At 48.1% G+C, this 19,498-nt stretch overlaps 2 protein-coding genes across 4 annotated transcripts in view; one reads left to right on the top strand and one right to left on the bottom strand.

Annotated features, from left to right (window-relative positions):
* The window catches only part of LOC126535826 (uncharacterized), a 145,962-nt gene extending 142,699 nt beyond the window's left edge, over positions 1-3,263 (bottom strand). The window contains exon 1 of the mRNA XM_050182658.3: positions 1,958-3,263. Coding sequence (XP_050038615.1) covers positions 1,958-2,134 — 177 coding nt within the window. The 5' untranslated portion in view covers positions 2,135-3,263. The remainder of the gene's footprint in view (positions 1-1,957) is intronic.
* LOC126535825 (DNA-binding protein RFX6-like) overlaps positions 2,052-19,498 on the top strand; it is a 122,886-nt gene continuing 105,439 nt past the window's right edge. For 2 of the 3 annotated variants that reach the window (XM_055073450.1, XM_050182657.2), the window contains exon 1: positions 2,052-2,140. Coding sequence is in view for 1 of the 3 variants with exons in the window: in XM_055073452.1 (XP_054929427.1) it covers positions 12,102-12,143 (42 nt within the window). In the remaining 2 variants the exon portion in view is untranslated. Of the gene's footprint in view, positions 2,141-12,055; positions 12,144-19,498 lie in introns of those variants that run through there. The other variant, XM_055073452.1, reaches the window with a different exon arrangement.

Here is a 19,498-nt window from a genome sequence, read left to right as displayed (position 1 = left end):
GTCTAGCCTGCTAGATGTTCCGCGTTGAAGGTAGTTCTGATGGAAATCTGGGGGATTTCGCAATGTATAAACTGTGCTAGCAGTGGTTGCACGCGTAACAGCGTGCGATATGTGGTGCGAATGCGAATTACGGAGAAACTTTATTGGGCGTTTCTCCTCGATGTCCTTTCGTTATGCAAGTCAGAAGCGATCGACGTTCTGCTCTCTTAAATAAAGTGGCAACGTGATAGGGGGAGGGTGGGGGAGAAAAACGATGAAAGACAGGGAGGATAACCAGGACCGAGCCATGTTGGACACCGTGCGCTCCGGGAAGGGGAGGAAACGATTAGGAGGAGAGAAAGTGAGAAGTTGATACACACTGGAGTGGTCGCCGACGTAACGAAAATGCCCGCGAACGATTGCTCTGTGCAGTTGACTTCAGGACTCGCAATAACGTTCCTGTGGCCTTCCAGAGCGGCGCGACGTGAAAGTGAAATTCTGTCGGTGTACTGACAGTACGTCGATCTACCTTTTTGATGATAGAGCCCCACTAGGAAGTGTTCCTCTAAAATACGCTGTTTCATGTATACTAAATCGTTGTACTGCGTTCGTCTGCGTCGTCTGGTATAATCCGCGCTGCCAGTCAAGGAGTGAGCTGGTATTAAAAGAACAAAACTATGTGTGGCAGAACATGCTCTTTCCATCACAAAAGCATGTACTACCACCCCGTTTATAAGAGCTTAGCGCATGTTAGTAATGTAACTACAGTTGCAAATTGTCAATAACACGTGAGACGGGAAACGTATATGCTCCAGAAACATAAAGTATAGTTTCTGCTGATTGGAAGAAGTAAAAAAAGAGGAAGTACTGGAAAATTACAAATTGTTGTTGCACAAGACCCGACGGCATTTTATTTCCGCCAGCCTGTTTTGAAACAGTGATGCCCGACCTCGAAACAGTCAAGTGTCGCGGTGCATGAGTACGGAGGTTCCTGTCCGATTATCCTTTATTTGGAAGTTGGACTACATGCACTTACATGATAGAATTTGGCATAGTTGAATCTAAACTTGCGTTTGGAACGTGAAATCTCACATGTGGAGTCAGTTTTCTGTAAATGGAATAACGTAATAACTGTAAAAGAAAAACGAGGAAAGAGCCCGAACAGTCATGTTCACAGCGGGAGACAGTTCGAATGAAAGGCACATGTCATTCTTGTGTTTAACAACTGTTCAAACTGATATCCGGCTGTCCAAGTCTGCCGGCTGGCGCATGCTTTTGTCCGGTAGACGCAGCTGAAGTTACAACATGCTGCATGATTCCGGAAGCTGTCTTCCCTTCCTCGTCCTTTATCTTTTTTTACCTTGATTATAACGTGAAATAATTTGCCAACTATTTAATCGTGGTTGAATGAGCTGGTCAGAAATGTAGGCAGCGGTTTGCTTATGATTTTGTTCGTACCTAACACACCCGTTTAATACGCATGCAGGGAAGTACGCAGAGACATCTCTTGAGGACGGATCGCTTCAATTAAAGCACTGCGTGCCGAGATACACGATGAAATAGAGCAATATTTCTCGTATACTGCTCTCTCTGCATATTTAAAAAAAAGGGGGTGAGGGGGGGGGGGGGGCACACGAGAGGTCGTAATGCATCCTTGGAATCTTTGTCGTAATGGAATAAACATGCATTTTCGAGCCCGAATCATGCTGCTATCACTTGTGAAAATAATAACCAAAGAAAGAAAAAGAACTTGGGAAAGCCAGAAGAAAAAATCACCCGAACGTGTTATCACGACACGCGGGAAAAGTCGCGGATAAATACAGTCGATGTTCGCCGCATGCCTCAACGTCAGATTTCCTCTTATCACGTTTGAAGGCTGCCGCGCGCTTAACCATATCATTGGCGGCATCTCCGCTAGGCCACTGACTGGGCTGCGTCGAGAGAGACGGAGAGAGCAAAGGCGCGAGGGCTGCCTCACCGGAGACACGGGTGCCGACGTCCTCAGCGCGCTGATGGGGTTCTGATGGGCCAGCAGCGCCTGCACCCGCTGCTTGGCGCTCCTGTCGACGAGCAGGTGTCCGTGGACGTATCCGACGCTGACGGCCGCCACCAGCGCGCACCAACAGACAAGCCACTCGAGTTGGCGGCGCACCATCGTCTAGTGAGTCGTCACCACCACCTCTTTACGTCAAAAAGTCTGGTCGCGCGAAACAAACTAGGAAGAGCGGGAGTTCGGTCAGTCTCTACGCACGGTCGGGCATCAAGCGCACAGCCCCCCGGCGCTTCTGCGGTCGCTGAGACAGCGTCGCTGTCTGTCCGGACATCGTCGCGCCGGTCTGCCCCCGAGCTCACGTGGAGCGGCGACCAGGCCGGCGGTGCTCGGACATTTCCGGCGTTGGATAAGAAGGGAGCACCGGGAGCAATTCGTGCGGCGCGCCGGCCCGACACAACGCACGCTGGAAGACGACAGCGCGCGCCTCCTCCTGGAGATCACCACCACCGCCCACTGGAACCACTCACGCACGCCACTATCCTTCCGCTCTCTGCGGAGGAGCCGGCGAACCCGCGTGGTGGATGCGTCTGCGTCGCGTGTAGTGCGCGCGCGCCGAAGTCAGCGAGCGAGTCGCGGCGGCGGCATGCGAGAGAGCGGCCGGAGCGGGCGGCGGGCGTAAGGCGAGGCGGTGTTGTCGTCGGTGGCGCCTTGCTTGGCGGCAGCGGAGACTGGGCGAACTAAGGAGTGCGCCCTCACTTCCACCATTTTCGTCTGCGAACTCGCGCCGAAGCTACGGCTTTCCGCACGCGCTGACCGCCGTAGAAGCAACGAGCAGGTGACGACGGAGGGATTTAGCAGCGCGCGTGATCTTGCCACCGGCCTTTGCCGGTTGCACCTCACCCGGCGGTGTGCGCAATCGGGCATGGTTCAGGGCTGCAGGCTGCGGCTGGGACACGGTTTCGTCAGGCTGTAGGCAAGCGCAGTGGTGGGCCACGCACCAACGGTTATTGCTTTTATTATCATTTCTTGCGCGATCCCAGCCACGTCAGTAGTCGGCTGTATAAGACGCCCCCCGCCCCCCCTTTTTTTTCTTCTTCTTCCTTTTTTCTTTTTTCTAAACCCGCCTCCTTATCTGGCACTTTCTCTCCCAGGCACAGTGCCTGCTACTTTCACTTTTTCCCCCATTTTTCACTAGCTGCACGTGACAAGCGTGAGCTTAGAGACCGTGTGTTGCATGCTGAAGGGCCACTATCCTGGCACAACGAGTGCAGTAACGGGAACTCTAAAAAATAAAAATAAAGAAGGGCTGTGCGTGGGAAGCTGTCTGCGGCTAAGCTGTCGAAACAGATGATAAAAAGAAACGCGGACGATTCGGAGAATCGAGGCTTTCAGAACTTCTGGCTCTGTCGTTGGTGACAGACGGTGCAATCACTGCGCAGTGACAGACGAGAGAGAGACAGAGCACAGGGCTAACAGTTTTGTTCTGTAGTTTGCTTCACGTGCTCGTGTCCCTTTGCGTACCGGTTATAGTAGTTGCTCCTTTCGGGCTTTGGTAGAGCGAGAAGATTTAAACTACTGTAAGGTATTCTCGGCGCTGCTGAAGCTCTTTTCCCAAGATGAATGCACTCCCAAAGGTGAAATCACTGTTCGATGCCTGCTCCTCTATAGCTATCTTCTAACTGGAGATCTTCACATGGAGATCCAACGCACTTGTTACAAACTATATGGTTAACGAAGTTTTAATGAAGTGGTTAATTAAGTGCTTCATAACTAACAGCAATGCGTACATATGTGTTTACTTTCATCCTGTGCAACATGCAATCTCATGCAATATTTATGTTTATACACCCCCGAGGTCACAACTTTAACCTCGTGCATTTTTTTATGTTTATACACTACACCACTCACAAGCTATGGTGGTATGCAAACATCAAATGACGTCTACACAGCGATGTCGAGAAGACGAAGGCAACGTGTGGTGCTTGTCGAGAGAAAAATGTCAATGACAGGCGTATGCACGCGGAAGTACCACACATATCTATAGCTACACTAAATGATTTTGTATCTCTTGTGTCATAGTTGTATATACACCCGTACTGGAAGATTGGCCAGGAATGGACACGCTCAGTGGCTCATACCGAGGGCCTAATCAAAGAAAATAAAACCAGATAATCCATTGAATATAATACGCTATTCCACTAACAGGTCGGCGTGCTTTAGATATACCGATGAGCCGACGTTATATGTTCAGTGCTAATCTATTAATTTATTTTTATAATACGCAGAACAGAGGGACGCTTACTGGCACATGCACACTTTCTTGGTCAGCATACGGGGGTTATATCGGTCGGGTGTCCCAGCTAACGTTAGCCAAGTTGTTCAAAGAAAAAAAAAATATTGGCGAATCCCACGCGCTGTAGGAATCGATGTAACCGAAGCTTTGTGTGCTGTTTTCTTTGATTGACGGTAATTAGCGGTGATGTTTGCGGCGAATCTGTCATTTCTTCAGCGTTTAGTCCAATACGAAGGTGGTGAGTTGATGTAAAATGCTACCTTGCGTGCACCACTGCTGTTTGTGTAGTCCACAGAACACACAGAGGGACGTGTTCGCTTGAGGCGATGTTGTGAGTCACTGTTCATAATCTCCGAGAGCGTTGAGCATTATCATTGCCTCACATGGCACATCGCATTCTGCCAGAAATGATAAATTAGAATTGAATTATGGGGCTGTATGTAATACAATTAATTATTATAATTGTATGTATACAATGCATACATACATTGTATACAATGTATGCATACATTGTATACAATGTATTTATAAATTGTATACATACATTCGCGGTCTGCACCACGTTTCGCTGCGTAGCGAAGACGCTCCTGTTCCGCGCGACGCTTCTTTCGGGCCTGCGGTGTTCTCGACGCTGAGCGCACGCTTTGGAGCCATTTTGCTGGCGCGTGTTTGCGTGCACCTTCTGCATACGTGGCAAGCGCGCTGTTGAGACGCCAGCTTAAAGCGCACTCTTGAGACTATGGACGATGGTAATGTTTACACTATCACACTGACTTTACGCTATCTTTACACTGACTTTACACTACCACAGGCCAGCACGCGACCTCCACAGCCCAGCCCCTGCATTTTTGGCGCATAGGTAAGCAAGCACAGCACGTGCCATACGCAGAAACTGTGAACACTGACGCGGCTGCGCCGGCCGGGAGGCGCGAAGGCGAGCGCCATCACGTGGTGTTGCAAGAGGCCCAGCGGCGCGCGCGAGAAGACCATAACAGCAGCGCCCGGAAAGTGGGGACAAGAGGCGAAGAAAGCGTCGCTTTAAAAGTAACAGTGCAAAATACAATCATAAGACCTACGGCGTTCGGTCGTCAGAGCTATGACAACCGTACGTTTTGTAATGTTATCTTGCACCGTGTTTTAGAGCGCAGCTCTTAGGCGCCCGTTCCTGCATTGGGCGTCGGCGTCCCTCGGCGTAACCGAGCAAACCAGCGCAATTCAAAACATCTAAACAGCTACGCTCGGGTTCGCATTAGGGAGTATCGTAATCGTCGGAGAACCTGTTTAAACCATTTTTTTTTTTTTTTTTGAGCAGCTTCGCTAACGTTAGCCGGGACACATACCCCTATATAATCTCGTCTGCTTGCACTTTCATCTGCCTCACTTATAGCCTCGGTTTATATATCCGCAAACATATCCGCCGAAATAAGGCTAACCGAGCGACCCAGTAGCAGCAGTCATGCCTAACCGGGAGAGTAGGCAAATGCTTTAAAACATCCTAGATAGTGAATTTCCTTGGCATCAGCTGCAGCGGAGCGTCACCGTTACCATTCAGCAGAGGCTAAGTTCGCCGATGCGGCATTACTACGCGGAAGCTCGTCGACGAGTCATAACTCGGGCCGAGTCGCATCGAACTTTCTAAGCGTAAGCGTCGGTGCAGTTGTCAGCGTCGCATCGGAGCTCGTAGGTTAGGGGACTCCAAGCTTTCGGTTAGGACACCCAAGCTTTGGGGAACGCAACTCCATTGTGGACCCCTCGAGCTCTTTTAGGTTCGATTTGGGTTCTTTTGTACGCCCGGTGGCTTGCGTCACCTAAGTTGAAACTGCACTGTCTAATGACGCAACCGATTCTGACACGCGTGACTCGGCGCGCCGCTTTTGACAGATTCGAGAGGACAATTTTTGACAGCCTGTCACCGAGAGATTGTAGACGTAATTGCAAGAAAGCGCAACCACGACATATGACCCTAAAGAGGAACTGAATTTATTAATTTATTGCTCTATGTCTGTTTCTCTCTCTGTGTGTGCGTGCGCTTAGTAACAGATTTTCTGTATGTCTTTGTTTGTTTGTTTTTTACTCCTTTTGCGCAAGCCGAACTAGCACCTCTGACGGTTATCCAATCAGATTTCAGATGACCGTCACAAGCAGAATACAGTTACATTAAAATTCGGAGTTCTTCCGCGTGAACAAAATACAAGGACTGTATTATCGGCCAAGAGCAACGTGATCCCTTAATTGAGCTAGGAAGAAGACGAAGTGCCTTTCAGGCAGAACGCCGAGTCTTCCAGCACTATTCGTTTTGTGAATTTCTTAGACTCTGCCTTGAACTGTTGTTTCCTCCTCAACTGCGATGGAGATGGAGTCTCACGCGCGTGCGCCGGACTCGGCAGTGCCCGCGGTAGCTGCCTCCAGGAAGCGCAACGGCACCGAGAGCGACACTGACAGCGACGACACGATGCACTACTATGTCAGCAGTGAAGATTCTTGTGACGACACCTTCGAGCTGGTGCGGAGTCGTAAAGCAAAGCGAAGATTTCTCAGTGCATCATCGAACTCGAGTGAGTCCACCGTGAGATCTTCGCGCAATACCGAGGAGCTCACCATCCTGTTCTCGCCAGTTCTCGCCACTGACAACCTGAGACGCCTCAACAGGCAAGCCGTGTCTTCACATATAGAGGCGCTGGTTCCGAATGAAATCAAAGACATCAGAGTGAACACCCTTAAGAACGTCCTAGCGATTGACGTAGAACACGCAGCTACGTTGGATTCTTTGCGCATAGTCACGGAACTTGACGGGATGAAAGTCCGCCCTCATATTCCGCTGGGCAAACAAGTCAGCACTGGCGTAGTTTACGATGTTGACGACACCATTGTCGACTCCGACCTGTCGATCTTAATCAAGCCGGCTACAGAAAATACCATTATCACAAACGCGTTTCATCTCGGCACGTCACGGTATGTTAAGATCATATTTAAGGGCGATTCCCTTCCATTGCATGTAAAAGTGGGCCACTTTCGACACGCAGTTCGCCCGTTTATACCAAAACCGCTACAGTGCTGGAAATGCATGAAGCTTGGCCATGTGTATGCAATAACACTACCGCCTGTTCTCGCTGCACTGGGCCCCGCACCACTAACACGTGCGAGGCCAACGTGCTGAAGTGCACAAATTGTAGCGGCCCTCACGATGCATCCTCGAAGGAATGCCCTTTGATTCGAAAGGAAATGGTAATATTGAAAAAAATGGTTAGAGACCACTCGTCTCACCGAGAAGCAGCAGCATCTACTAAGCGACGACGATCACGTCGCCGACGTCGATCAAGAACCTCCAGAGCCTCTGCAGAACGCCAGCCACGTACATTGCCACCCGCTCATCCGCCCAGGCCAAACGCAGTCAGCTCAAAGGACACAGGTGCATCGAACAGCACGGCTGCTGACGCTTGGCCTGCACTACCGAGGCTACATGCCCCTACTGAGCGAAATCGGAGTTCTACAGCAAGGGATACCTCGTCTGTTCCTGATAAATTGTCGGACCAGGATCAACAAGTTGTTGTCATGATCAGCTCTCTGATGAGTGCTATTCGTGTTCTTCTGGACAAGCTACAGACACCGACAGCTGGGAGTGCGTTGCAAGTGCTGGATGCCATCAATCCCGTTCTTGAGAGCCTCCAGAAGTCCAGTGCTTGATAGCTTCTACAGCAGAACCATGGCTCATCGACAACAACAGCGATCGTTCCGGGATGATGTCAGAAGTGCCTCCATATACCAATGGAATGCGATAGGCCTGAAGTCACGTATTTCGGAGTTGCGACAGTTCGTGTTTGACAACCAATTTCCTATACTGGTTATCTGTGAACCGAACTTATCAATCAGCCTCCATAAGACTATCAGGATATGAACCTTTTGTTTCAACCACGTGTGTCCGCAGTAGTAAGGCTCTGGTTTACATTCGCAAAGACCTTACGTATTTTTCCCAACCCGTAACGCCACACGACGGTGACCAATACGTCTGTGTTAGTGTGAAAAAGAAGAGGCTGTCTTTTACTCTTATTGGCGTCTACCTATCCCCAACAAGTCAGTTTGATAGCAAAAGCCTAGAAGATATTATGGCTGCTACTCCCGGTCCTCGGGTAATAACAGGGGACTTCAACGCTCACCACCATATATGGGGAAGCTCCAGGATAAATTCGAGGGGCACGTCACTAATGTCATTTGCATCAGGCCAGAACCTGTGTCTTCTAAATGACGGAAGCCCGACATTTCTTCGAGGAACAACGTACAGCAGCTGCCTTGACTTGACTTTGGTGTCACGTTGCCTGACTTCGAGCGTGCAGTGGTTCACTGATATTGAAACCCATGGAAGTGATCACATTCCGACCTATGTGAGAATCGATGGAGTAGACGCCGCATTACCGGTTGTATCTCGCCAAATCGACTGGTCAGCCTTTCAAGCTCGTGTAGAAGACACATGCAAGAAACATATCGCACGCAAATTAGAAGACATAATTGCAGACGCAATGCAAGATTGCACGCATTGCTTCACACATTGATCAAAGTGTACAGAGAATGACATTGAGTTGGAAAGGCTTCGTGCACAACGTCGCCAAACTGAAAGGAGGTACAGGCGCACGAAGTCAATTCTTGACCTCAGAGAAGCTCGGCGCATGCAAAAGAAGATAAAGCGGCGAATGGATAAGCTAGCAGGTCAAAGATGGAAATGCTTTTGCGAGTCACTGGACCCTCGCAAGCCATTATCCCGTGTGAGGCGTACCCTACGCGGTCTTAGCTCAAGCCCCCAGCAACGACGCCCTTTCAATGCCCTTGCTCTCTATCAAAACCGCCGTGAGATAGAAGTTGCGGAGGAATTTTGTGCGAAAGTCGCCAGCGGCACAGTTTTAGTCTTTGACATGGCTTTAGGTGACATCCCCGGTCCACGAGATACAAGTATGGACGCTCCGCTCCGTTCTCTATGGAAGAGTTAGAAGCTGCTATGGCACTCTGTAGGTGTTCATCTTCACCAGGGCCCGATGGCATAACATATACTGCTTTGCGCCACCTAGGTCAAGAAGCACGAAGAGAACTCCTCAGCCTTTTTAATAGTTCATGGCGATATGGTGTCTTCCCACAGGAATGGAAACGCAGCCGCCTGGTACCACTACTAAAAACAGGAAAGTCACCGCTCGAACTGGCATCGTATCGGCCTATAGCACTTGCCAGCTGCGTCGGGAAACTCATGGAATGTATGATCCTCATGCGTCTCGAATGGTACCTTGAACACAACAAAATTTACCCTGACTCAATGGCGGGATTTTGACGAGGCCGTTCATCGATTGATAGTGTCATCAATCTAGTATCATCTGTAGAACATCAAAAATCTCGGAAGCGATTATCAGTAGCACTCTTTCTTGACGTGAAAGGCGCTTACGACAACGTTTCCCATCAAACCATTCTAGACGCACTTTTGACAGTTGAACTAGGAGGACGAGTATATCGGTGGATCAGAAACTACTTGACACAAAGGTCCTTGTTCGTGCATACGGAAGATGGTCCGACTACCGACCACTACACATGCCGAGGCGTTTCCCAAGGCGGTGTTCTAAGCTCTATTCTTTTCAACTTCGCGCTTCTTGGGCTGGCCGAATCACTACCGGAAACAGTGAGTGTTTCAATCTACGCCGACGACATCTGCATCTGGGCATCAGCGGTCACTCACCTGCAGGTTCGCGCAAGACTACAGAAAGCAGCAACACAGGCATCTGACTATCTTCACACACAAGGCCTTACCATCTCAACAGAAACAATTTGCGTCAGTCGCTTTTACGCGAAAAGCAATGTCTGGTTATCCAGTATGCATCAATGGCCAGCCTATCAGCTACAAGAAAAATCATCGGTTTTTGGGTGTCGTTGTTGACCGGGACGTCTCTTGGAGCCCTTAGGTTGCTCACTCGAAGAAGAGGCTCACATATATTGTTCCCGTCTTCAAGTTCATCGCCGGGAAAACATGGGGATCGTCAGTGGGCTCCATGCTACAGCTATATCGGGCACTTTTTATCGGATTCTTACGCTATAGCTCTCCCGTGCTTGCTAAAAGATGCAAGTAAAATCTTCGAGAACCTCAGAGCGTGCAAGCACAGGCACTACGTGTTTGCCTAGACCTTCCGCGGAGCGCCTCAACAGCAGGAACCATTATAATGGCTCAAGACCATCCGATCACGACTTACATCAGCACCGACACGCTTAGGGCCCATGTTCGTCATGTTTTCCGGATGCAGTCAAGCTCTCTTGCGTGCCTGCCAGAACGACGACCACAGGCGTCCTTCTCCAACGAGGTCAGCAAGCATCGTGCCTGCCTACCATCCGGCTTCACACCCTCAGCACGTTCAACCTCAGCTTTGTGGTGTTTAAAACAACCTCAAGTGCGTCTTACGGTTCCAGGGATAAGAAAGAAGACCGACCTGTCTACCTTGGCCTTGAAACAAGCAGCTCTGGATTGTTTGCACACTTTCTACTCTGACCGAGTCCACATATATACGGATGGCTCTTCCACCCAGACCAGCTCCACCGGGGCAGTGGTTATACCATCACGATCACTAAGCATCCGATACAGGATTTCTCACTTGAAAACATCGACCGGTTCGGAGCTTGTTGCCCTCCGAGGTGCCGTTGATTATATTAACAGCCAACCGGCTAATCGGTGGGCAATATTCTGCGATTCAAAGACGGCCTTACAATGTTTTCTGTCATCTCTTCGTCGCGGGTCCTGTGAACAACTCGTGTCGGAAGGGTTGAAATCTGGGCCAGTTGGTACATACTTGAACGAGAAAACCAGTCAAAAACACAAAGGACAAGATGAGATGTTCACACCACAACGACCAGTCGTTGTGGTGTGAACATCTCATCTTGTCCTTTGTGTTTTTGACTGGTTTTCTCGTGTCGGAGATACGAGAAATGCACCATCACATGATCGCGAAAGGGCACGACGTCGTATTTCAGTGGCTGCCTGGCCATTGCGGTATCTCCGGCAACGACCTCGCTGACGAAGCTGTTAGGAGAGCACACGAAGGAGCAACCCTTGTTTCTATACCTTTATCGCGGACTGACGCAGCGCAACACTTAGGCAAGCTAGCGCACCGTTTGACATTGGAGAAGTGGCACACACCTGATTTCACTCAACATCGATTGTATTCCCTCGATCCATATATGCAACTGCGGCTGTTACCAGGGCTTCCGCATAATGAGGAAACAATGCTGTGCCGCTTACTCTTGGGCGTCGCATTCACGAATTCATATATATGTTTGATTGGAATGGCTGATAGCGCCGAATGCAATGCCTGTGGTGTCGAGAAAACTATAGAACATCTACTGTGCTACTGCGCATCTTTTGAAAATAAAAGACAAGATCTCTGCACAGCTCTCAACCAGTTAGATAGAAAACCGTTCACCTTGAACAAGATCTTGGGATCATGGCCTCGCATATCGCAGCTAAATAAAGCCACTAAAGCGCTGCTGCGATATTTGAAGGCTACAGGATTGAGTCAGCGTCTGTGATCCGGACTGAGTGACTGAACGATATCCCCAGTGGACTTTCTCTTCTTCTTTTAATGTTTCCGCCCCCTTTTCCCCAGTGTAGGGTAGCCAACCGGGCTCAGTCCCTGTTAACCTCCCTACCTTTCATTTATCATTTGCTCTCTCTCTTAATTGAGCTACGGATATCCTATCCGCTGGTTCATTCAGTGAATCGGTACTGAAAGTCATCTCCTCCGTGTCATCTCCTCCCACAATTACAGCCCCCAGCGGCGGACAAAGTACAGAAGATGGCAACATCTTTATGCTGGAGTAATGAGACACCTTAAATTGAGAGCTCCGGACCTCCTCAATCAAGTACGTTTACTGCTTTTATGGTACATGGATGTTGATACTATATCAATAACGAACGAGTATGCTACCATAAATGTCACCCTTTACATAAGGCAACACAGCAAGTGCCTGTATATATAGTTCTGCCTGTTTTCTGTCCTCATTACACCGTCTACCGCGACCCTCTTCAAACTTTCACAGACATATTGAGAGACAATGCACGGTCAGGATAAGGTAACAACTCTATTACAATGCGATGTTCATTTTTATTGAAATAAAATAAAAGACAGAGACGTAGTCACCTTATGAGGGGGACGGCTACTCCTTTTCTCATAGCAGAAGCAACAATATAAAACATACAATGATATTCTTTTTGCCTTTTTTGTCAGTGGCCCGAGCGGCGCTGCGCCCAGTTATCCCCGGAATTGGCAGGCCGTGAACGGCGGATGATTATCGATAATTCAGAGTCAGGGAATAATTAATGCGATTAGCATCCTTAGGATAGTTCGCGCACATTGTGGTTTGTTTCTGTGTTATAATCATTTCCCCCGCCAATTTGGTTGACTCGATAGTCTGTGCATGGTCTAATCACCCAATGGCTAGAGCGTCGGCCTGCCATGCTCAGAAAACCGTGTTCGAAATCAACCGCTGGATAAACTTTGGTCAATGAGTGTGTGGCGCTACGTATCTGCCGCTCTTCAATAAACATCTTGGACTGCAACAAGGGTCACTGGGTGTGAGCTACTGGGTGTGCGCCGTGCTTCAATAAACATCTTTGACGCCAAATTCTGCCACTGGATATATGTGCTGCTCTTCACTGAATCGCTCTGACGGCAACTTTGGCCACTGGGTGTGTACGACGGGGTATGTGTACCATTTTCAAAGACAAAAAAAATTAATTCTTCCGGATTCCCTCGTCCTGTGTGGAACCGAACCCGCGTCATGTATATTCATATGTATTCAGACACGTGCCACGTGCTGGCTTCACGATGGCGCCGTTTGATGGCGCCGTTTGATGGCGCCGTTTGATGGCGCAGCGTGTCCAGGGAAATGAGTCAGAGCGGAACCCGGCTGCAGCACAGGCCTCATAGATGAGGCGCTTAGGCGACGCCAATGCGGTGTGTCGCTGAATCGATTCAATGCTTATCGCATTAACGCCGGCCGCCATCGTGAGATTGGTTCTGCCGGATTCTTTTTGATTGGTTAACACGCGCTGTTCAAACTACGTAGGAGCAGGTGTTTTCCACACTTTTATTTAGTCTTATTTTAATTTCATTAGCAAAAACGATAGATAAAAATACGGAAAGACTCTGCGACCTCTCTGTGTTCAAGCAAAACAGTGAGTATTGTAAGACCCTCATAATACTTAACACGCGCTCCTTCCTTAGACAGACATCCTCAGCGTTTTCTTGGCAACTAGAATACGAAGAAGGCTTTAGGTAATGTATTTCAGCAGGAATTCTAATGGAAACTCCGCATGAAAGATAATAGGGGATGAAATGTGGAACTGGCGACTGCGTGGTCGAAGTGACTTGTTTCGCGTAAGTTCGTTTAACAAGATGATTCATGTATTCTGAAGGGTCGTGACATATACGCCATATCCAGAATGATTATCATTCACTTTCGGCCAGAGAGCTTGTGGAAGAGCGGTCCGTAAAACATGAAGCTGTTTATAAAGAATCATTTTCAGAATAAATATGTTCCACGTCCATCGTCGCTTTCTCCTGCCTAAGCTTACTGCTTGGTTTTCATTTATTTATTTTCAGCCATAGAGATATTGACTTAATATAGTTATTTCACTTCATGCCAGCGAGCATGGATTCTCATTACCCTGTCAGTCACCTTCGTGTGTCCTTGTTCACGCCGCCAACGGCTCGCGAACGTGAAATGTTTCGTCACTGCGCGCATATCAAAATTACTAGGAAATCTTGTTCTGCAATTGTTCAGCTACTATGGGAGTGATGGGTGGCCTACAGATAAGCATTTATCTGATCTTTGTGAATTATCACGCTTTATTGTTCTAGATATTCGAGATAACACACACGCACACGCACGCACACACACACGCACACGCACACGCACGCACGCACGCACGCACGCACACACACACACACACACACACACACACACACACACACACACACACACACACACACACACACACACACACACATATATATATATATATATATATATATATATATATATATATATATATATATATATATATATATATATATATATATATATATTACACACGCCATGAAGGCACTAAGTATCTGCAGGTACGAATAATCGGTGCCAATTGTTGCACTTCTATAGGAATGTGTTGAGTAATGAGAGCGTCCTGTTCATGCCATCCGAAATCTGGAGGCGCGAGCAGCGCGATCTCGGATTACCATGTCCTGTCCTTGTCGTTTTGCTCCGCTCGTTTTCCCTTTGAGCAAATACATGTGCTTGCTACTCGCCATTGACATCCAGGACGAACCGCCATACGCCCTATTTGCAGCTCCGGCAAACACTCGTGCGCAGCTTTCCATCTTGTAGTTTTCTTAATAAACTACGTGACTTCTACATGACTACGTGAGATCGCGCCTCCCATGCAAACGAAATGTCACGCCATCGAACTGCCGCGCTATATCACTTCTCGCCGCCACGCCCGCACCGAAGAAGCGCCCCGGTAGCTTCGCGGCCCTGGCCTGAAAGAAAAGAAAGTTAGGGAAGAAGAAAGAAAAGGAATAAATAACGACTGAAAGAAGGAAAGAAAACTGGGCTCGGTGACGCCGGTAAAAACAGCAAAGGCGGCGCGATGTGAGGGAATAATCGCTCTTTCGCTGCCGCCGACCCCCCTCCCGTTCCCCCTTTTTACCCGGGCTCTTCGTCTGGTCGTTCAACCGTGAAACGGACACCAAACACCCATATCTCGGTCTGCAAAGCCGTCCATTTCTCTCCTCCCTCTCTCCCGACTCTTTGGTTTACAGCACGTAGCATATAATGCGGACACGTGCCGGGTGATCGTTACAAGAACACGAAACAAGACACCGTTCACACGCGTCCGAAGAGAGAGAGAGAGAGAGAGAGAGAGAGAGAGAGAGAGAGAGGTAGTCGGTGCGCCGCTCGTGTATGTGATCAGTGCTCTGCCGCCATGTCCCAGAAGTAGAAAGCAAGGAGCCCACTTCCCACCCGAATGCCGATTCAATAAATCCGAACTACTGCCCCTCTAGCTGGTCTGTGACCCAAACGGATTCTAGATTACGAATTAGCCACCGCCAGGGGGCCATGCGGTTCCCGCTCAGCTGAAGGGAGCAACATTCACTGAAACGAGGAGGGTAGCCTGGAAAACATAAAAACAGAAATGAAGAGGAAAGAACGACAAGTACGCTCCGTCGGGACTAATGGCGTGCAGTGAGGATGAAGCTGTGGGGCATCGTTTAGGAGATACACTGTACACCGTATGAAGTCTCGTGAATACACTGTATACATCTTACGCGATATGTCTTATACGAGCTTGCACTCGCGAAGTTACGAGGGCGATGCGAAGATTATCGACACTCCGGTTGTCTTACAATATAGGCGCGAACAGACATACATAAACTCGTCTAGCCTGTTCCGTTCTGTGTGCTGCCGAACCAGGCAAATTTTCACAGGAAGACGTATGTCGGCATACTCGCTCACGAGTACACTTACGCTATCTCGCGGATACACTCAGTCGCACTGCAGTCATTTCACGGCCGTGCGATAGCGCTTAGTGAGGGACGAAATGTATTGGTGGACAGAGGTTCAACGGAAATGAGTGTCGACGAGCTTGAGTGGATGTAAGAACACCAGTGGGTGCCGGATAAAAGGACTGTTTGTGGTGCCTGATTTTTATTTTTTCGCCTAATGCAAATCCTACCAGTCAGCGTGTCCAATCATCCAGTGGTAATGCGGAAAACGCCGCGGAACATATTTTGTCAGAATTTTTCTACCTGCAGTAAGGATGTAGCCGACGCTGGAAACATGCAGGAAACAGAGATAGGCGAGCGCGATAGCGATTATATGCCGGCAGTGGTAAGAAGCCGACAATTATGGCCTAGTGCGCGCGGTGATAGATGGCGCTGCTGTCGTTCTAGGTTGTCTTCTTTTACGATGCTTCGACAACGGCCTGTAGGCGTAGGGGCAAAAGTGCGCAGAGCACACGCGAGCTTATAAGGCGGCAGCGAACGGCCGACGGCCTCTTCCCATTGCCTTTTTATGTTCGCATTGACAGCAAGTGGTAGCATATATATATATATATATATATATATATATATATATATATATATATATATATATATATATATATGTATGTTTAACATTGTAGGACTGGGGCACCCATTTACGGCAAAATTAGTCTGTGTCATCTTGTATCTCGCAGGAGGGAGACTACAGAACTCGCGGTACCCACTCGCAAACTCACGCGCGAATGAAAGCGCTCGCGCTCCCCTACGCAATCAGGGGAGTCGCGGCTCTGCCGTTTCACTGGTTGCCGCGAAGACAGCGCCGCTTGTCAGTGGGAACCTTTTTTTACGTCGTAATACGAATAGAATAAAGCGCAAGTGCTTGTGTAATACAAAGGCTGCGATATATAAAACAAGGAAGTATGCGGCACTCAATAACATCCGACTTACGTAGAGCAATATCATTGTGTACATCTCAGGTATCAAGGTATCACCGCCAATTAGGGCCACTTACCGTGCTTTGTGACTTCTTAAACTCGGAGTTCTTGCTTAAATCACGCACAACATGTTATATATATCACTATAAATCATGGTATTTTCATATCCGCCAACATCTCATGAGGCGTTCTGTGCGGTTGTCAGGCCCTGTACGTGAGTACGAAAGAAATGTGCAGTGGACATGTATGACTGTCGTCTGAAGACAAAAGGACTACATCTATGGTAAATCCAGAATCTTGTGCTGAGCTAGTTGGTCGCTCATGACTAAGGGTGTACAAGCGGCGCAAAATGATGACTAAAGGGTCACAAGAGTGGCAGAACGCAAGCCAAGGGGAACGACAGGGCAAACGTCCTTTTCACGGCCTCCGAGATCCGGAGGATATATATATATATATATATATATATATATATATATATATATATATATATATATATATATATATACACACGAGAAGAAAGGGGGTTAACCGGGGGGCCCGACATTTATCAACCATATAATAAGAATCCAACAAAGAAAGACACCAATGACAATACAGTAAGTACAAATTACTTGTACTTATACTGATTGAATTAAAGAAATAATAAATTAATGGAGATGAAAGTGGATGGAAAAACGGCGCCGCGGGAGCTCACTTGGTTGAGCATCGCACGTGGCAAGTTGCTTTTCCATTCACTTTCATTTCCATTAATTTGTCATTTCTTTAATTCAATTAGTAAGTACAATTAATTTCCCCTGTGTTGTCCTTGGTGTCGTTATTTCTGGGCTTCTTAAGATATACATATAACCAACAGTTACGCCAGCCGTTTCTAAGAAAAACATTTATTATGGGCGAACCTGTGGCTGTCGACTCAACATTAAAAAAAAAAAAAAGAAAAAAAAGCAGCCCTCGAGTTTGGATTCTTCGAACGTCGCCCTCTTCTCCGTCACCTCCTGGCCGTGCGCCATCTATCCGATTCTCGAGCACGAGCCGGCGGTCTCTCAGCACGTGGTGTGGGCACGTGTGGCGCAGCGGTGCCTTGCGGTGCCTTGCTTGACGCTTGTGGTGTGGCGGTTCTTTGGGACATAGCTAGGATGCGGCAGGCGTCTTTTCGTTCTCGTTATGCTGACCTGCCCAGTAACATTTCATCAAAGGTTTGCCTATACGCGTATGACTGTGTAATTTGCCACAAAATAGATAACCAAGGAGATGTTGCCTTACTCCAGACCGATTTACTAGCTAGGTGTCAAACGTGCAACATGGACTTAAACATTTCAAAATGCAAATCAATGCGCGTATCTCGCACCTCATTTGCGTATCCACACTACCATCTTGATAATACATCTCGTGAGTCTGTTTCATCTTACGAATAGCTCGGTGTTCTTATCTGTCGTAACCTATCATGGAAGCATCATGTAAGATATATCATCGCCAAAGCTAACCGCTCACTTGGGTACTTCCGAAGAAATTTCTATATGGCACCCGCATCATTTAAAAAGCTTCTCTACACCACTTACATCCGTCTGTCACTTGAATACGCATCATCTAGCTGGGATCCCGGTGGTACTACTCTGATAAACGAACTTGAAATTGTGCAGAATCGTTCCATTCGCTTCATCTTATCCAATTTCGACCGCACAGCCAGTGTTACCACGAAGTGACGGCTTAACTCTCCGGAACTGGAACATTCATTCCGGAACAGACATGGAATGCATGTTCCAGAGGTAGAAGAAATCTCGAGCGTAGTCCATTGAGCTGGCTCAGTCCCTGCACTGAGTATAGCAAGAGTTGCGGTCTCTCACGCAGAGCCAACAATATACGTCCCACCTCTGCGCTAAACACGTCGATTTGCGAAGGCCACACAGGCGGCGGAACAACGCCTAAATTAAATAAATTCGGCGTAAATAGCCCGGCTCACTCTTTTTCATAAAGTTTACTATCGCAACACTCATCTTCGTTCACAGCTTTAAAACCCCTCCTTTCATATCAGCTAGAACGGACCACCTTCAAAATGTTGATGTTCCGCGTTACAGAACTGGGACCTATTCACATGCATTTTTACATCGGACCACTTCCAAATGGAGTCAGCTGTCAGAAGCAGCTACTGCTATTGCAGATACACCGCGCTTTAAGTGTGTGTTTTTTTTTAACAACATGCTTAACATTGCCTAATTATTTGTACTCAATTTCTTCTTCTGGTTTAGCCTGTTTATTTTCTTTATTTTTAGATCTTGAAATTACTCTGCTTTTTCTTAGTTGCAACTTTACATTTTGGGATTAATTTGGCGATTGTTCCTGCTCCTTATCGTTATTGTATCAAGTAGTAGTAGTATAAACTTTATTTTGTCCGAGATGTAGTTTAGAGAAGAGGAGAGTGGGTGGGCCCGTCCTCTTCTTCCTCAGGCGGCGGCCAGGCCTCGCGCTTTGGCGGCGTCTTCGGCCATCTGGACGACCCGGAGTTAGGGATTCAGGTCTGAGTGGAGCACTGCAGCCTCCCACTGCTCTAGGGTAATGATGGGAAAGGGAGGCAATAAGCTAGTGCATTTTCTGGTCCTTATCAGGGGACATCCCCACACGATGTGGTGAAAATCGGCTCTACCTGCGCATAATTTATAATCCGCTGTATATAGCCCGGGACAGAGGTGACTGTAGGTCACTGGGTTTGCGAAAGTGTGAGTCTGTAAAAGGCGCCAGGTAACTGGTT

This window comes from Dermacentor andersoni, chromosome 4 (assembly GCF_023375885.2).
Source record: "Dermacentor andersoni chromosome 4, qqDerAnde1_hic_scaffold, whole genome shotgun sequence".
NCBI classification, from domain to species: domain Eukaryota; kingdom Metazoa; phylum Arthropoda; class Arachnida; order Ixodida; family Ixodidae; genus Dermacentor; species Dermacentor andersoni.
Note: the sequence above shows the minus strand (reverse complement) of the source record. Positions and strands in the feature narration are given on the sequence as shown.